We start from the raw sequence: 19324 nt of genomic DNA, 5'->3' as shown, positions 1-19324 counted from the left end.
TATATTATACATAATATTAAGTAAGAAAAAGCTAAAAGCTTATAGACCATTTGCTGATGTATAGTACATTAAACAATACAAGTGAATGTGCGGTAACAAAGGGACCCAGGGTACGGTAATCCTTATCACTTCATGTTTTTAATTTTTTTTACAAATACAGGAAATAATTAACTATAACCATTAGTCATACTGTCTTATTACTTATATTGCCAATGCATAGATGAAGACATAAATAAATGTCTATTATTCAATCCATGCTAGGGAATAATAAGTTAAATTGAATTTATTTAAAACAAAATACTTGCTGAGTCAAGATCATCACAAAAGCGGCACAATACCCAGTGTGGCACGCGATACAGCACATTCCTATTGTGCAGCACAAATTCTTTGCAACACTAGGAGACATGACAGAACAAAAATACTATTAGAAATGTTTGAAAAGGAACATTTTTGGCCACGATAGAGGCTTTTGACATTATTTATTAGGTTCAAAAATGCTTGACAAAAGCTTAACAATGGACCTGTGGAAACCACTACATCTGAGGCACTTTCTGTTGTTACGTACAGCCATTGATTTGAGGATGGCCAGCATTAGGGGAACAATTCCCTCACAGCAGTCTAGGCGAGCGAGCATTGAAACACACACAAGCAGAAGCCTGTGAACAAGCCCATATGGAATCAGAAAGAGAAAAAAATAAACATTTATTAACCTCTTTGTGGGGAGATCGGTGGAAGGACTGGCCAGTGATGAAGAAAACGGTCATGCCACATTTCGTCAAAAGAAGATGCAATGTCTGAGGCCTGTGAGTTTTTTCTCACTGAATGTGAGGAGGCCTGCTGAAGGTTTGGGTTACCAAGGTAACTTCTACTGTGTAGACCAGGACTCGGGACAATATTGTAGTGTTCCCCCTGTTTAGTGACTCTACCGGAACTGTTCTTAAATGTTGCTTCAGACTTGGAGGGATAGACCATATCTACAGATAAGTATGATGATGAAGAAAGCAGCTGGGAAAATGGAGTACTGCAAGACCTGTAGAGGCTGCTACAATTGGAAGCTCTCCCGGACAAATCTGGAAAAATAAAACATATTCAAAAGTTACACTTAATATATAATTCATCTGTCAATGGACAACAAGATTGTTCTGAAAAGGTAAACATGTTTTAGAAGCTGCTATTTAACAAAAAGTCATGGCGCTCAACAGTTTAGACTATAAGTTGTAATAGAACTAAGCCACCCAAGCCAAGACCAAGAATTGAGTCTGTGTCCCGGAAATTGGGACAGTTGAGCGATCTAATCATGAGCAGACACATATAAGGAGAGATTTACTAAGCAAATAAGGGCAAAAAATGTAGTATATATTTGACTATGCTTTTATATACAGTAAAATAAAAGGCACAGTATGTCGATGCATACTCCGCACACATAAAACTCATTCCATGCATCAGATCTATTATAGTCTATCGACACGTTCGGCCTATACGCCGAAAAGAATATGCACTGAACATGCATTTTTTTGTGCAAAATATTTGCGTACATGTACGCCAGCCACGAGGTGGCATAAGGAAGATAAATGTGTCAAACATGCCTAGCTACTTGCACTAACTTTATCATGGAGTTTGCACCACTACGCTAACTGCATGCATCCTGCGACACTATTGATATATCTTCCCATTGTGCTAATATGAATGGGAGCTTGTCTTATCCAGCTGCTTTAAAAGATTTTCAGTGCACACCCTGGTACAAAACAAATGGCCATTGAAAGGGTGACACAATGCACATACCAATACACAAGAATGCATGGATTTCCTGAATACATAATGCAAAGCAGAATCTGCAAAATGTATGGATCTTGTAAATTCCTTCAAATACAGTAAGGCCTCATGCACACGACTGTAGCCATGTGCACGGCCGTGATTTTCCTGGTCGGCCGGCAGCGGACTGTCAGCCACGAGCCGCCCACAAATCGCGGGCCATGCACATGGCCGCGGCCATTATTTTCAATGAGCCTGGCCATGCACAGACCGTGAAAACCACGGTCGTGTGCATGGCCCCATATGAATGAATGGGGGCGCAATTCTCCCGTGGATTTTCGGGGTAATGGCGGCCGCAAAAGCACGCTCGTGTGCATGGGGCCTTAATGTATACAATATTTGAGGTAATTGGTGTTCTTGGATGATACATGTTGCAATATTGGAAATGGGCAACCATGTCCACTTGAGTGAAAAAGTTAGAGTGAATGGTGAATTGCATACACTTGATGTATGCCATATTTTTTTAGGTAAATGTACCATTTATATGATGTACACTGCACGAAACAAGATGTCTACAATGAAGGCATAGAATCATGCAATAGTATTGTTTTACATTATTAGTGCATAGGGTGCTTTGTTACTACATTGTTAAGCCTTAGCCCTTATTCACACGACAGGGTTTCCCGGCCGGGTGACGGCCGTTCATAAAACGGCCATCACACGGCTGCAGTAGGAACAATAGACCCCTAATGGGGCTATTCACACGACCGATTTTTTGACGGGCCGGGAAACCTGGCCGTCAAAAAATGGGACATGCCTTATTACCCGGCCGACCGGCTCCCATAGAAGTCTATGGGCCGGGTAATACACGGCCATCACCGGAATGTGTCCCAAGTGACGGTCGTGTCTTCCGTCGCTCGCGCTCTCTCTCCTCCTCCTCCTCACAGTGCAGAGTGCATGTGAGGAGGAGGAGGGTCGTTTTTTGCTCCCTGTAGGAGTCAGAATCCCCAATCCCCGGCCGGGGATTGGGGATTCCGCTATAGGATAAGTGAGTGACTACACTGTCCATATATGGACACAGTGACGTCACTCACTTCTGAAGCGGAATCCCCGACCCTGTGGCCGGGAATTCCTCTCCAGCAGAAGTCAGTAACTACACTGTCCATATATGGACATTGAAGTCAGTGACTTCTCCTGGAAGGGGGAGGATGGGTGCAACCTACAGGGGGCTGTGTGGCATTACCTACAGGGGACTTGGTGGCATTATATACAGGGAGCTGGGTGGCATTACCTACAGGGGGCTGGGTGGCATTACCTGCAGGGGGCTGGGTGGCATTACCTGAAGAGGGCTAGGTGGCATTACCTGCAGAGGGCTGGGTGGCATTACATACAGGGGGTTGGGTGGCATTACCTGCCGGGGCCTGGGTGGCATTACCTGCAGGGGCCTGGGTGGCATTACCTGCAGGGGGCTGGGTGGCATTACCTGCAGAGGGCTGGGTGACATTACATACAGGGGGCTGGGTGGCATTTCCTACAGGGGGCTGGGTGGCATTACATACAGGGGGCTGGGTGGCATTACATACAGGGGGCTGGGTGGCATTACCTGCAGGGGGCTGGGTGGCATTACATACAGGGGGCTGGATGGCATTACTTGCCGGGGGCTGGGTGGCATTACCTGCAGGGGGCTGGGAGGCATTACCTGCCGGGGCCTGGGTGGCATTACATACAGGGGGCTGGTCGGCATTACATACAGGGGGCTGGGTGGCATTACATACAGGGGGCTGGGTGGCATTACATACAGGGGGCTGGGTGGCATTACATACAGGGGGCTGGGTGGCATTACCTGCAGGGGGCTGGATGGCATTACCTACAGGGGGCTGGGTGGCATTACATACAGGGGGCTGGGTGGCATTTCCTACAAGTGAGGCTGTGGCATTATCTACAGAGGGCTGTGTGGGGCAACAAATTTAAATGAAATTCATCTGATTTTAAAACAGACAGGGAAAAAAACGAATGCAAAACGGGTCAAAATCGGCCGTTAAAAACGGCAACACGGCCCGGAACAGAATCGGAACGGATGCAAAACGGATGCAAACCGGCCGGGAAAAAACGATTTTATCGGCCGACACTCGGACACTCGGACCCTGTCGTGTGAATAAGGCTTTAAGGGGGTTGTCCTTGATTAGAAAGTAGGGTCTGCTTCCCAAAACTGTGCTGCTTTTGTCCATGGACTGTATCTAATATTGCAGTTAAAACCCACTTCAAAGGGGGTTAACTGCAATACCAGACACATTGACAGGTATGGCGCTATTGACAAAAAAAAGTTTTTCTAATTCTGTACAACCCCTTTAATCTTTTCAAAATAAACCTAAACCACCCATAAGCATCACTAGGGTTAGTAATACATGACTAACACATTACTTATGGATGTCATGCTGTAAGAGCTGCTTTTGCAGTTTGATGTGGAAGCCATACAGTGTCTAAGGCCTCAAGCACACAAACGTATTTTTGCGGCCGCAATTCACTCGCAAATCTGCGGGTGAATTTCGGCTCCATTTATCTCAATGGTTTCCACGGTCCGTGCATGGCCCAGGAGCCTGGACCGCGAAAAGAACGGACATGAATTATTACGGCCGTGTTTTGCTGTTCAGGCTCACAGAAATTAATGCACACGGCCATGTGCAGGGCCAGCGATTTGCGGGCAGCCCGCGGGTAACACTCTGCGACCGTGCGACCCGAAAATCATTGCCGTGCACATGGCTACGGTCATGTGAATGAGGCCTAACGATCACCAAAGTATTCCACAATACAGTGCTCAAAAAATAATAATATAAGACATCATAACATACCATATACACAAATACAAACAACCCTTACAAAGTCAATATACACACCATAAGCATCATGAACTGCCTCCATCTAGGCGCACCCCTCTTATCTGCCCAATGTAGTTTTTAATTATTACAGAATAAAACTGGTTCCTACCGATATGGAGTACATTTTATAGGCCTTGGCCCAATGACCCATCTGAGATCACCTTGTTTTTGCAGGTGGGCTCATATAAGAACCTCAGATTTATAAGTATAGACAACAACCAATGGACTTACATATTTACCAGTTGAACAGATTTTATCCCATGTTTACCTGAGTCTTCCATGTCACCATTAATGCTGCTAATTTCATGAAATGACGTTTTTGACTGCTCCAAATCACTTCGATCATGAACACTACCGTTCAAAACTTCTTGAGCGCAAGCTTGCTCAGTTTCGCTAGGTTTCGAAAAACTTGTTGTTTCTGGGGCCAGAGTTAGAGGTGTTGAGTTATTTGCTTCTTCATTCTGTGATGTGTAGATCATTGTATCATGAGGTGATATTGGAGCTTGAACATTATCTGCTGTTGTATCAGGCTCTCCATCACTAGAAGCCGTGCTTGGTAAAGGCCGCTTGGGAACATCCTGAAAAACACATCTAGGTAAGATCTCCTGAACTACCAGCTTCTGTCTTCCTATCGTGTAAGCTGGAAAAGACAATAAATATGTAAAGGTCACATTTTAAAATGGAATATTAATAGGTGAATTTTTTTTATTTTATAACATTTCAGCCACCTTTATTCACGGTTCCGGAGATATTTTTTAATCTTATCGATTTTGCATTAAAGGCTTTAGTTTATCTATTAACTAAGTGCTGAGGGGGTAATTAACCAACATTTCTACGCCAGTTTTCTAATGTAGAAAAGTTGCAAAAGGGCCAAAATACCTTCCTTGCCACTTTTGTTATAAATTTACTATAATTTAAATGATGTAATTATAGTGGAAATCTATGCCAGCTTTTATGTGTAGCAAGGTAGAGGCTCGTGCTGGGCCCCTACCTTGCCCCCCCCCCCCCCCAGATCTGACTACCCCCCTCTCCCTCATTGGAAAGTTAAAGTAATAAAAAAAATGAAATAAAAAAAATTATTCTCACCGCTTCTCTTCTCCCATCCGGCTCCATAATTTTTTTTTTGTCCCACTATACGACTTCACCATGCAATCTGCTGATCGCTTATATAATGCTTTGGTATACTTAGTATACCAAAGCATTATTGCCTGTAAGTGTAAAACTGACAGGCAATCTATTAGGCCATGCCTCTGGCAGTTGCAGAAGGAAGACCTGGGGGCCTTTGTTAGGCCCCCAGCTGCCATGGAAATCCAACGGCGCCCCGTGATTTCTTTGCGGGGGTGCTGATGGGTTGACAGAGAGAGCTCCCTCCCTCTGTCAAACACATTAGATGCCGCTGTCACTATTGACAGCGGCTTCTAATAGCTTAAACTGCCGGAAACAGAGCGCGCTTCGATTACGGCAGTTGCGGCAGGAGCCAGGCTATGTATAACAGCAGTGCTCCTGCCGCTGATCGCGTGGGTACACTGGCAGCACTCACGCGATCAAAGGATGGATATATCCGTCCTTATGCGGGAACTAGCACCTGCATAGGACGTATATATCTGTCCTTCATCGTTAAGGGTTTAAGTAATGTTAAGAGAAAAAAAACGCATCAGAAAAAACTCATGCGGTTTTCATGGACAGTGACTTCAGGAGTTTTTCCACAGCCAGTACCCGGTGAACGGATCCCATTGTATGCCATACATTAGGATACATTTGGGCCTTTCATTTGGAGGTATACGTCGGGAAGGAATACCTCCGACGGAAGGCCTAAATGTGATGTGAATGGGGCCTAAGTAACTGGCTTAGTGATAGAAAACAGAGGGTGGTTACTAACGGTACATACTTAGATTGGGCCACAGTTACTAGTGGGGTACACCAGGGATCAGTATTGGGCCATATGCTGTTTATACTGTATTTTATAATGACCTTGTAGAGGGATTGCACAGTAAAATTTAAATTTTTGCAGATGATACTAAATTGTGCAAAGTAATTAAAACAAAGGAGGACAGTATTATGTCACAAATGGATCTGGAGAAGTTGGAGGCTTGGCCAGTGAATTGGCAAATGAGGTTTAGCACTGATAAATGTATTTAGTTATGGACTTGGGAAGGGAAAATGCATGTCAGCATTACAGACTAAATGGAAAATACTGGGTAACACTGACATGGAAAAGGATTTAGGAATTTTAGTTGACAGTAAACTTAAAGAGGCTCTGTCACCAGATTATAAGTGCCCTCTCTCCTACATAATCTGATTGGCGCTGTAATGTAGATAACAACAGTGGTTTTTATTTTGAAAAACGATAATTTTTTAGTCAGTTATGAACAATTTTAGATTTATGCTAATTTGTTTCCTAATGCCCAACTGGGCATTTTTTAACTTTTTACCAAGTGGGCGTTGTAAAGAGATGTGTATGATACTGACCAATCCGCATCATACACTTCTCTCCATTCATGTCCCTCCTTATTCATAGCACAGCGTGATCTCGTGACATACACCCACATTAACTGAATGACAGAACAGCGTAATCTCTAGACACTTCAGTAAAGTTAATGTGGGTGTATGTGACAGCACAGCGTGATCTCGCGAGATCATGCTGTGCTGTGAATACAGATAGACATGAATGGAGAGAAGTGTATGATGCTGATTGGTCAGCGTCATACACTTCTCTTTACAACGCCCACTTGGTAAAAAGTTAAAAAACGTCCAGTTTGGCATTAAGAAACTAATTAGCATAAATCTAAAATTGTTCATAACTTGCTAAAAAATGATCGTTTTTTAAAATAAAAACTACGGTTGTTAGCTGCATTACCCTGCCAATCATATTATGTAGCAGATATGGCACTTATAATCTGGTGACAGAGCCTCTTTAACTGTTGCAACCAGTGTTAAGCATATATGCAGAAAATCAGTGTTAAATGACCAAAACATTTTCAAAATAAAATAGTTTTTATTGAGACATGATAAAAATACAAAATACAATAATAGCATCAAAAATGTATTAAAATATGTCCTCACAGTAAAGAAAGTACTGAGTGGGCTACTGGCCATAACATCTATACCATACAGAAGTACATTGTAAATAATTTTATTTTGAAAATGTTTTGGTCATTTAACACTGATTTTCTGCATATGTGTTTAAACTATGACTTTGGTGTTTGACCAAATTATTCTATGGAGGCACTTTTTTTGTGTTAACCAGTGTTAAGCAGCTGCTGCCAAGGCAAATAAGATCATGGGGTGCATCAACAAGGGCATAGATGCACATGACAAAAACATAGTTCTACCACTTTGTAAATCTATAGTAAGGCTGGACATGGAATATTTCATGTAGTTTTGGGCACCAGTACACAAAATAGTCATAGCAAAACCTTTGCAGGTTATTTTTAGATAATTATGATATTGGACAATTGACTCAATATAGCAATGTTTATGGCTTTAATCCCTTAACGACATCCAACGTACTATTACGTCGCTGTTTTTAAGGACTTAGCGCAACACAGCGTATAGGTACATTGTGTTACCGAGCTAGTATCCGATCCGGCCAATTAATCCCTTAGATGCAGAGTTCAAAAGCGAGCTCTGCATCTATGGGGTTTACAAGCAGATCAGCACCCCGCGATGGCAGCTTTGGCAGACCAGAGACCTAACAATGGCCTTCTGTCTGAAAAATATGGAAGCATGTTATGCCCTGCCCGGAGGCGGGGCCTAATAGGCTTGCTGTCAGTGAATAACTTACAGCTCTAATGCATTGCACTACGTGGGTAGTGTAATGTATTAGAGTAAAGATTACAGGTGCAGACCTTCAAGTCCCCTAGTGGGACAATAAAAAAAGTTCCTAAAAATGTTGAATAAAAGTGTAAAAATAAGTTTCAATTTAAAAAAACAAAAACAGCTTTTTTTCCTATAGTAAGACTTATTATAGAAAAAAATGAAACCATTAAAAAAAATACACGTATTTGGTATCACCACATTCGTAACGACACAAACGATAAAACTGTAATGTTATTTTTCCCGCACAGTGAACATCGGGAAAAAAAATGCTAGAATTGCTATATTTTGGTCACCACCCCTCCCAAAACATAGAATAAAAAGTGATCAAAAAGTTGCATGTACACCAAAATAGTACCAATAAAAAACTACGACCCAATCCCGCAAAAAAACAAGCCCTTACACAGCTTTCTTGACTGAAATATAAAAAAGTTATGGCTCTCAGAGTATGGTGACACAAAAAAATTAATTATTTAAAAAAAATAAAGTGATTTTATTGTGCAAACGCTGCAAAATGTAAAAAAAACTATATACATATGGTATCGCCGTAATCGTATCGACCCGCAGAATAATGTAAAAATGTAATTTATAGCCCACCATGAACACCGTAAAAAAAAAAAAGTCAGAATTGCTGGTTTTAGGTCACCTTGCTGGCACAAATTTTTTAAAAAAAGTGATAAAAAAAACCAAAACACATGTACCCCAAAACTGTACCAATGAAAACTAAAGATTGTCCCACAACAAATAAGCCCAAACACAGCTCCATTCGAGAAAAAAAGTTCAGGCTCTCAGAATTTGACGACAAAACGTGCAGTGCGTTCCAAAAGCGGATATGATTGGGCACCATTTATCAGTGCGACAATGGCCACACATCTATGGATAATTATTTATTTACCCCATTAATATACCCTCTTATTATGCCCTTATGTGCTTCGCCCAGCTTACATATGCCCCCACATTATAAACTGAAATACCAGTAAAACCCCAAACAGAACAACTACCAAGCTAAATCTGCTCTCCAAAAGCCGAATGGCGCTCCTTCCCTTCTGAGCTCTGCCGTGGGTCTAAACACCAGTTTATTTACACATATATGGCATCGCCATACCCAGGAGAGCCCGCTTAACAGTTTGAGATATTTGTCTTCAGTGGCACGAACTGGGCAATTTTCACTTTGCACCATCCGCTTCGCATTAATTTTTTATGAAAAAACACCTCTGGGGTCAAAATAGGGGTCACTACTTGGGGGTTTATTTTACTATTTGACCTCAGAGCCCTTGGGCCCATGCTGTAAAAAAAAAAAAAAAAAAGGCCTCAAATGCAAAAGTTGCTCTTTACTTCTGAGCCCTGTCATATGTCCAGACAAATGATAAATGCCTTGAGGGTGTAGTTTCTAAAATAGGGTCTTGTGGGCTTCCATTGTACTCTGGTACTTCAGGGTTTTGCAAATGCGATATGGTGCCCAAAAACCAAATCAGTAAAATCTGCATGCCAAATAGCGCTACTATCTTTCTGAGCCCTGCCGTGTGTCCAAACAGCAGTTCATGGCCACATGTGGGGTATTGCTGTAATCGGGAGAAATTAATTTTCAAATGTTGGGGTGCTTTTTTTCCTTTATCACTTGTAAAAATTGAAAATTTCCATGTTTTATCAGAAAAAAATAAGAATTTTCAATTGCACAGCATAATTTCACAAGATTCAGCAAAAATCCTGTGGGGTCAAAATGCTCAGTATACCCCTCGATAAATTCCTTCAGTGGTGTAGTTTCCCAAATTGGGTCACTTTTGGGGGGTTTCCACCGATGTGGTCTTGCAGGGGTTTTGCAAATGTGACATAAGACCCAAAAACCAAACCAGCAAAATCTGCATGCTAAATAGCACTCGTTCCGGTCTGAGTTCTGTTATGTGTCCAAACAGCAGTTTATGACCACATGTGGGGTATTGCCGTACTTGGGAGAGATTGCTGTACAAATGTTGGGTGGCTTTTTCTCCTTTATCCCTAGTGGAAACCAAATTAGTGGAAAAAATTTTGATATTCATTATGACGGGTTCTAAATACCCCTCGATAAATTCATGGAGGGCTTTAGTTTCCCAAATGGGATCACTTTTGGGGGGTTTCCACAGTTTTGGTCCCTCAGGGGCTTTGCAAATGTGACATGGCGCCCGAAAACCATTCCAGCAAAACTTGAGCTCCAAAAGCCAAATGGTGCTCTTTCCCTTCAGAGCCCTGCAGTGTGTCCAAACAGCCATTTATTACCACATATGGGGTATTGCCGTAATTCGGCAGAAATCGATTTTTAAATGTTGGTGCTTTTTCTCCTTTATGCCTTGTAAAAATTTAACATTTCTACGTTTTATTGGAAAAAATTTAGATTTTCATTTTTTACGAACTAATTACACTAAATTCATTAAAAAAAAACTGTGGGGTTAAAATGCTCACTATACCACTTCAAAAATTCTAATAGGGGCTTAGTTTGCCAAATGGTGTATTTTTGGGGGTGTTTCCACTGTTTTGGCACCACAAGACCTCTTCAAACCAGACATGGTTTCTAAAATATTCTAATAAAAAGGAGGCCCCGAAATCCACTAGGTGCTCCTTTGCATATGAGGCCTGTGCTTCAGTCCATTAGCACACTACGGCCACATGTGGGATATTTCTAAAATCTGCAGAATCTGGGCAATAAATATTGAGTTTTGTTTCTCTGGTAAAACCTTCTGTGTTACAGAAGAAAATGGATTATACATATTTTCTGAAAAAAAAAAAATGAATTTGTAAAATTCACCTCCACTTGGCTTTAATTCCTGTGAAACGCCTAAGGGGTTAAGAAACTTTCTAAATGCTATATTGAATACTTTGAGGTGTGCAATTTATAAGATGGGGTGATTTATAGGGGGTTTCTCATATACAGTGGAGGAAATAAGTATTTGATCCCTTGCTGATTTTGTAAGTTTGCCCACTGTCAAAGTCATGAACAGTCTAGAATTTTTAGGCTAGGTTAATTTTACCAGTGAGAGATAGATTATATAAAAAAAAAAAAAAAAAAGAAAATCACATTGTCAAAATTATATATATTTATTTGCATTGTGCACAGAGAAATAAGTATTTGATCCCCTACCAACCATTAAGAGTTCAGCCTCCTCCAGACCAGTTACACGCTCCAAATCAACTTGGTGCCTGCATTAAAGACAGCGGTCTTACATGGTCACCTGTATAAAAGACTCCTGTGCACAGACTCAATTAATCAGTCTGACTCTAACCTCTACAACATGGGCAAGACCAAAGAGCTTTCTAAGGATGTCAGGGACAAGATCATAGACCTGCACAAGGCTGGAATGGGCTACAAAACCATAAGTAAGATGCTGGGTGAGAAGGAGACAACTGTTGGTGCAATAGTAAGAAAATGGAAGACATACAAAATGACTGTCAATCGACATCGATCTGGGGCTCCATGCAAAATCTCACCTCATGGGGTATCCTTGATCCTGAGGAAGGAGAGAGCTCAGCCGAAAACTACACGGGGGGAACTTGTTAATGATCTCAAGGCAGCTGGGACCACAGTCACCAAGAAAACCATTGGTAACACAGTACGCCGTAATGGATTAAAATCCTGCAGTGCCCGCAAGGTCCCCCTGCTCAAGAAGGCACATGTACAGGCCCGTCTGAAAATTGCAAATGAACATCTGGATGATTCTGAGAGTGATTGGGAGAAGGTGCTGTGGTCAGATGAGACTAAAATTGAGCTCTTTGGCATTAACTCAACTCGCCGTGTTTGGAGGAAGAGAAATGCTGCCTATGACCCAAAGAACACCGTCCCCACTGTCAAGCATGGAGGTGGAAACATTATGTTTTGGGGGTGTTTCTCTGCTAAGGACACAGGACTACTTCACCGCATCAATGGGAGAATGGATGGAGCCATGTACCTTCAAATCCTGAGTGACAACCTCCTTCCCTCCACCAGGACATTAATAATGGCTCGTGGCTGGGTCTTCCAGCACGACAATTACCCGAAACATACAGCCAAGGCAACAAAGGAGTGGCTCAAAAAGAAGCACATTTAGGTCATGGAGTGGCCTAGCCAGTCTCCAGACCTTAATCCCATCGAAAACTTATGGAGGGAGCTGAAGATCCGAGTTGCCAAGCGACAGCCTCGAAATCTTAATGATTTACAGATGATCTGCAAAGAGGAGTGGGCCAAAATTACATCTAACATGTGTGCAAACCTCATCATCAACTACTAAAAATGTCTGACTGCTGTGCTTGCCAACAAGGGTTTTGCCACCAAGTATTAAGTCTTGTTTGCCAAAGGGATCAAATACTTATTTCTCTGTGCACAATGCAAATAAATATATATAATTTTGACAATGTGATTTTTTTTATTTATTTTTTATATAATCTATCTCTCACTGGTAAAATTAACCTAGCCTAAAAATTCTAGACTGTTCATGTCTTTGACAGTGGGCAAACAAACAAAATCAGCAAGGGATCAAATACTTATTTCCTTCACTGTATAGGGCCCTTAAAGAGGCTCTGTCACCAGATTTTGCAACCCCTATCTGCTATTGCAGCAGATAGGCACTGCAATGGAGATTACAGTAACGTTTTTATTTTTAAAAAACGAGCATTTTTGGCCAAGTTATGACCATTTTTGTAGTTATGCAAATGAGGCTTGCAAAAGTCCAAGTGGGTGTGTTTAAAAGTAAAAGTCCAAGTGGGTGTGTATTATGTGCGTACATCGGGGCGTTTTTAATACTTTCACTAGCTGGGCGCTCTGAAGAGAAGTAACATCCTCTTCTCTTCAGAACGCCCAGCTTCTGACAGTGCAGATCTGTGACGTCACTCACAGGTCCTGCATCGTGACGGCCACATCGGCACCAGAGGCTACAGTTGATTCTGCAGCAGCATCAGCGTTTGCAGGTAAGTCGATCTTACCTGCAAACGCTGATGCTGCTGCAGAATCAACTGTAGCCTCAGGTGCCGATGTGGCCATCACGATGCAGGACCTGTGAGTGACGTCACAGATCTGCACTGTCAGAAGCTGGGCGTTCTGAAGAGAAGAGGATGTTACTTCTCTTCAGAGCGCCCAGCTAGTGAAAGTATTAAAAACGCCCCGATGTACGCACATAATACACACCCACTTGGACTTTTACTTTTAAACACACCCACTTGGACTTTTGCAAGCCTCATTTGCATAACTACAAAAATGGTCATAACTTGGCCAAAAATGCTCGTTTTTTAAAAATAAAAACGTTACTGTAATCTACATTGCAGCGCCTATCTGCTGCAATAGCAGATAGGGGTTGCAAAATCTGGTGACAGAGCCTCTTTAAAGCCACTTCAGAACTGAACTAGTCTCTAAAACAAATAAGCTTTTGAAATTTTCTTGAAAATGTGAGAAATTGCTGCTACAGTTCTAAGCTTTGTGACATCCTGGAAAAATAAAAGAATGTTTAAAAAACTATGCCAACATAAAGTAGACATATGGGATATGTGAACTATGTATAAAAATGCAAATTTTTTCAAAATGTTGGTGTTTTTCACAAATAAACACTGAATGTATTGACCAAATTTTACCACTAACTTAAAGTACAATGCGTCATGAGAAAACAATCTCTGTGCATTCCAAGTTCTTACCACATAAAGTGACACGTCAGATTTGAAAACAACGGCCCTGGTCCATTTGGCAAAAACAGGCCGTGTCCTTAGGGGGTTAAAACAAACCCAGTGCCACAAGGTCACCTGACTGCAGAAAAGGCAAATGTGGAACATACAGACTTCCAAAAGATCTGTCCAAGGGTGAAATTTTAATTTCGTTACTCAACAGAGGGGTCAGGATTCGGGTGTATGAATATTGCTTTGTGTGTGATTGAAATTTTAAATAGATGGTGTTTTAAGGTACAAAATCCTGCAAACTATTGATATATTTCTGCATGGAGAAAATGTCAAATTTTTATACTGTAAAAGTAATCTAAGTTGTGTTTTTATATTAGGGGCTATACAGAATCTGCTACATTTCTTATACTGCACCCTATACATTATTTATCAAGGTATTGTTTAAAGTTATTATTTATGTCTGAAATTTATAGTAAATTCATCTTTGCTCTAGATCAGTTTCCAAGGCATGTAGTGGACTACTTGTCACAGTCAAACGTATTTAAAGAACGTTGAGAGTTGTATAAGCAGCTGCTTTTTGCAAATAACCTTCTCTAGGATATACAGATAAAATTAAAGTGTGGCACCTGATAAGCAACACGCAATCGAGTGTTGAGTGAAGATATTCAAATGATGGGTGGGTATGCACACCTTGTAAATAAGGTTTGTGGACTAGCTGTGCAGTAAAATGTAAAACACTAAGAAAAATAAGGATCAATGTGCACGTATGTGTTCAGCACCTCCAGCTGCTTTGTTTTTTACTTCTAATTTTTTATATATATATATATATATATATATATATATATATATATATATATATATATGTGTATTGTTTAGTTATATATAGATATTATATACAGTATGTATTCATACAGTTCACTAAAGGTATCATATGTTATTTCCCTGATCATGGAACTATGTTTATTTCTATTATCTAATATTTCGTAGTAGAGCTTATATTATATTTATGTTTTAGTTACCGTATAGATATAAATGATGTTTCTTAAAGAGGCTCTGTCACCAGATTATAAGTGCCCTATCCCCTACATAATCTGATCGGCGCTGTAATTTATTTTGAAAAACGATAATTTTTTACCAAGTTATGAACAATTTTAGATTTATGCTAATTCATTTCTTAATGCCCTACTGGGCGTTTAACTTTTGACCAAGTGGGCGTTGCAAAGAGAAGTGTATGATGCTGACCAATCAGCGTCATGCACTTCTCTCCATTCATGTCCATTTGTAATCACAGCATAGCGTGATCTCGTGAGATTACGTTGTGCTGTCACATACACCCACATTAACTTTACTGAAGTGTCTATTCACACTCCCGACATTTTGGTAAAGTTTCTGTGGGACTTACTCACACAGCACAGCGTGATCTCGTGAGATCACGGTGTGCTGTCATTCACAGCGTGATCTCACAAGATCACGCTGTGCTGTGATCTCGCGAGATCACGCTGTGCTGTGATTAAGTCCCACAGAAACTTTACCGAAGTGTCAGGAGTGTGAATAGACATCGCGTCCTGGCTGGAGGCAATGTGTATTCACTCTCAAGACACTTCGGTAAAGTTAATGTGGGCGTATGGGACAGCACAGCGTGATCTCGCGAGATCACGCTGTGCGGAGTACAAATGGACATGAATGGAGAGAAGTGTATGACGCTGATTGGTCACTGATTGGTCAGCGTCACACACTTCTCTTTACAATGCCCAGTTGGGAAAAAGTTAAAAAACGTCCAGTTCATAACTTGCTCAAAAATGATTGTTTTTCAAAATACAAAGCACTGTTGTTATCTACATTACAGCGCCAATCAGATTATGTAGGAGATAGGGCATTTATAATCTGGTGACAGAGCCTCTTCAAATGAGCTAAATATAAACTTGCCTTTGGTTTTTGAGATGTTTCTGTGATATTTAGTTTCATGCAGGAGAACTATTGATGGGCAAAGTGCAGGGGTTACCATAAGTATATTTTACTCAGTGTGCAAAATGGAATCAAGAAAAAAAGAATTGAGCGTTGTCAAAAGTGTTATTTGGAAGCACATTTTCAGGGGCTTTTGTGATCTATAACACATACCAGAATGTATAAATAATATGGTCCCATGCTTTATTTTCTTTATTGAGACTTTTCAAGAAAAAAATGGTTCCATGCTCCACTGAATTACGTATTATAGAGGTATTCTCCCTCAGAAGCAACTCCCATCATTTTAGTGGAGAGGTAACCATGAAGTCTTAATTCATTACTATACTGTGCCTTGTGTTTTTATATTATATTTTTAAAAATGCTGTCAAAATAAAAAGGTGTTTTATTTTTGAATACTTTTATCAACACACCAGCACACTAACGCAGATGCAGTGCATTACAATTGGAGATACTGATAGAAGCAGGTGTGTCATTTGACCCTCCTACAGCGGCTATTTTCAGGATGTGAGAAGAGGGGCTGCCCGGAGGAAGACAAGAATAACCAGGGGGCGGTGCTTCAAAATTAAACAAAATGGCACAACAATGAAAGCAGAGAGGGTAGTTGGCGAGAATCACCACTACTTTATTAAAAGGCGCTCACTGGTGAATTCGGAAATGTCTATGAGCAGCTGTACATTTGCACACTATTCTTCTCCTGTTTTAACCTTTGCCTTTGATAAATGTGTCTAAAAGTACACTTATAACTTGACCATGCCCATTTTGCGTGCATATTTCTTTTTTTAATATGAGAAAACATATGTTGCGCTTTTGGTACGAGTTTTGATGCAATTTTGGATGTGTCTTTTTGACCTTTGCAATTTACACCAGAATCAGGTGTAAACTGAATTCTACATGTGGGCCAATACAGTATTTCCACCATAATTTTGTTGGTTTATCATACAATGGCTCGTAGCAGGAGGGGTATAGAACAATTTAAACAATGCTTGTTGATAGACTGGCATACTTTTTATCACATTAAATAAAGATATATGGAAAGTCCGATGTCACCAATTCTGCACCTGTATAATGGTCACTTATCCAAATCTGACATCCCTATTGTAACATTAAAATGAGGCAGTATGTAAAGATTTAAAATAACCATCTATGCATGATTAATTGAGTTTGTAAGTATTGTTGCTAAACTGGACAATATTTCTAAAGATTTCTATAGTTCAAAGATTGCCCTATGGCCGTCTGGCCAATACATCTTCCAGCGCACACCGTTTACAAGCACTTTTCTTTACAATATGTTGTCTTTGGTTGGTGCGACATTGTTTGAGTACAGGTCTGTTTGGGTCACTGTGGTTTTCTTTACATCTCAGCAGTGGTCCTGCGTGCAGCACTTTGACTATACATCTTCCATGTCATTGCTATCAAAGGCACATGGATGTGTCCTGGTGACCAATCATGAACATCCCTGCGTCTTCACAGAGGGACATATTGGCAAACCAAGTCTTATTTAATGACAGTCATTGTTCAATATGAACAAAAGAAGGTCCTGAATATTTACATGTCGCCTTGTATATGGGTCATCTCTATGGCACATTCATCATATCTAGAATCAGAGGAATAACACTGCATACATTTTGTCAAAATCTGCCATTGTCATATGCACACGGATGTCTGCTGACACAAAAATAGAACAAAAGTTTCGATTAATCACTTTCGCTGCGTATTCCAATGCAATTCCATAATCCTGATAATAACAAGCCCTTTCAGCTTTAGAATCTAAAGAAGCCATGTACCAGACTAGGCCATTGTCTACTATCTGTGTGATCATAAGAAGTATTTGCTTTAATCACAGGATCAACACAAGCAGTTTGAACTAGAATTTTAATAAATTTAACAACATTCTTAAAGCTGAGCTGACACAACCAAAAGTCAATAAAGCTGGAGGACATATTGTCTGGTTGGGTAAGAAATTGATTGTTGGTATTAAAAATACAGCACCTCGGAAAGCTTATCAGAGTTTGCTATTTCCAGGCAGATAAATGAGCTTTAACTCTGTTTGGTTTAGTGATTTTTGCATATTCATTTATCAATCAGATATTAATTAAAGTATTGTTCAAATACAGCGACTTATCTGAGTCCGGAGTATGCCCCTATCACGCGTATATGCAAATGCAAGCTGAGTGAGCCAGCGCTTTGCATGAAAGGATGTTTGATAAGAAACTAATGTCAAGTAACACTAATAACACATGCATCAGTAAATCATCCACAAATTAAATATATTGCTAGAAAAAAAAACTTCAATTCAAATGGAACTTACCATTCATTTTGTTTAATCAATAGCATTTGTAATACATATGGTAATATGATATGCCAGACATAAGAGATACAATGCCTTGAGAACATCAGCGCTACTGAAACCTTACAGAACATATTTTCCTTAGCCAATCATGTTCCTTTATCATCAGAATAATATATTTCTTAGCGGGTGCCGGCTTACATACAAATTGGATAATTGTTAACAAAAATAAGCAGCATCAGAGGTTGTCACTTATCCCCATTTTTTTTATGGATATAAACACGCATGCCTGGATGAGTGATCAGTGTTTAGCATATCTAATATAAATGGCTAGCTTTATACAATGAAACTACATAGACCATGCTGTAAGTTCACGCTGTAAAAGCTATATTGCATTATTTTAATTAAATAATCAAAGAATACGAAATTACTGATGAATACAAGTAATATTAACATTAAATGCAAAATTTATATAAAATGAACATATATAAAGTAAATTTTCCTGGTATCCCTTCAAATGTAACTCCATTGTTTTACAATACCTTTTTGTTACTTCGTTTTATCTTTGTTTAATTGTGTAGCAGGCTTTTCTGCAATGGTACACAGGATCAGTTCATCCCCTCTACTAGCATCATCCTGGAAGAGGGTAGAATACCAGTGTGCATATGACCTACCCTAATGCTATATTAAACCAAAAATATATGCCACAAGATGTAAACTAGGAACTTAGACTCGCGGTCAAATATACAGTTAGGAGGGGGCGTGGCCAGCAGTCGATGGCGCCGGTCGCATAAGCTGAGAGCTCCGCGCCCTGCCACGCAGATCCAGCAGCCTACAGCGGGGAAAGGTGCCTCATATGGGGAAAAAAAGACCCCAAGGGTCTAGACTCACCCCTGCAGCACAGCACCAGGTCGCCGCCGCTCCACCAACGATCGACGGCTACTTTCTTCGGCGGCAAGCCACGCCGCTCCCTCAGCCGCAGCCATCTTGGACAGCCTCGTGTCAGAAGGAAGGGGAGATG

At 40.6% G+C, this 19324-nt stretch overlaps 1 protein-coding gene across 1 annotated transcript in view; it reads right to left on the bottom strand.

Annotated features, from left to right (window-relative positions):
- Window positions 1-625: 625 nt before the first annotated feature.
- The window catches only part of LOC142751090 (uncharacterized), a 33341-nt gene continuing 14642 nt past the window's right edge, over window positions 626-19324 (bottom strand). The window contains exons 2-3 of the mRNA XM_075860065.1: window positions 4897-5268; window positions 626-1070 (exon numbers count right to left, since the gene is read on the bottom strand). Coding sequence (XP_075716180.1) covers window positions 706-1070; window positions 4897-5268 — 737 coding nt within the window. The 3' untranslated portion in view covers window positions 626-705. The remainder of the gene's footprint in view (window positions 1071-4896; window positions 5269-19324) is intronic.

This window comes from Rhinoderma darwinii, chromosome 3, assembly GCF_050947455.1.
Source record: "Rhinoderma darwinii isolate aRhiDar2 chromosome 3, aRhiDar2.hap1, whole genome shotgun sequence".
Classification (NCBI taxonomy): Eukaryota; Metazoa; Chordata; class Amphibia; order Anura; family Rhinodermatidae; genus Rhinoderma; species Rhinoderma darwinii.
The sequence above is the reverse complement of the archived record's forward strand: the minus strand, read 5'-3'. Positions and strand labels throughout refer to the sequence as shown.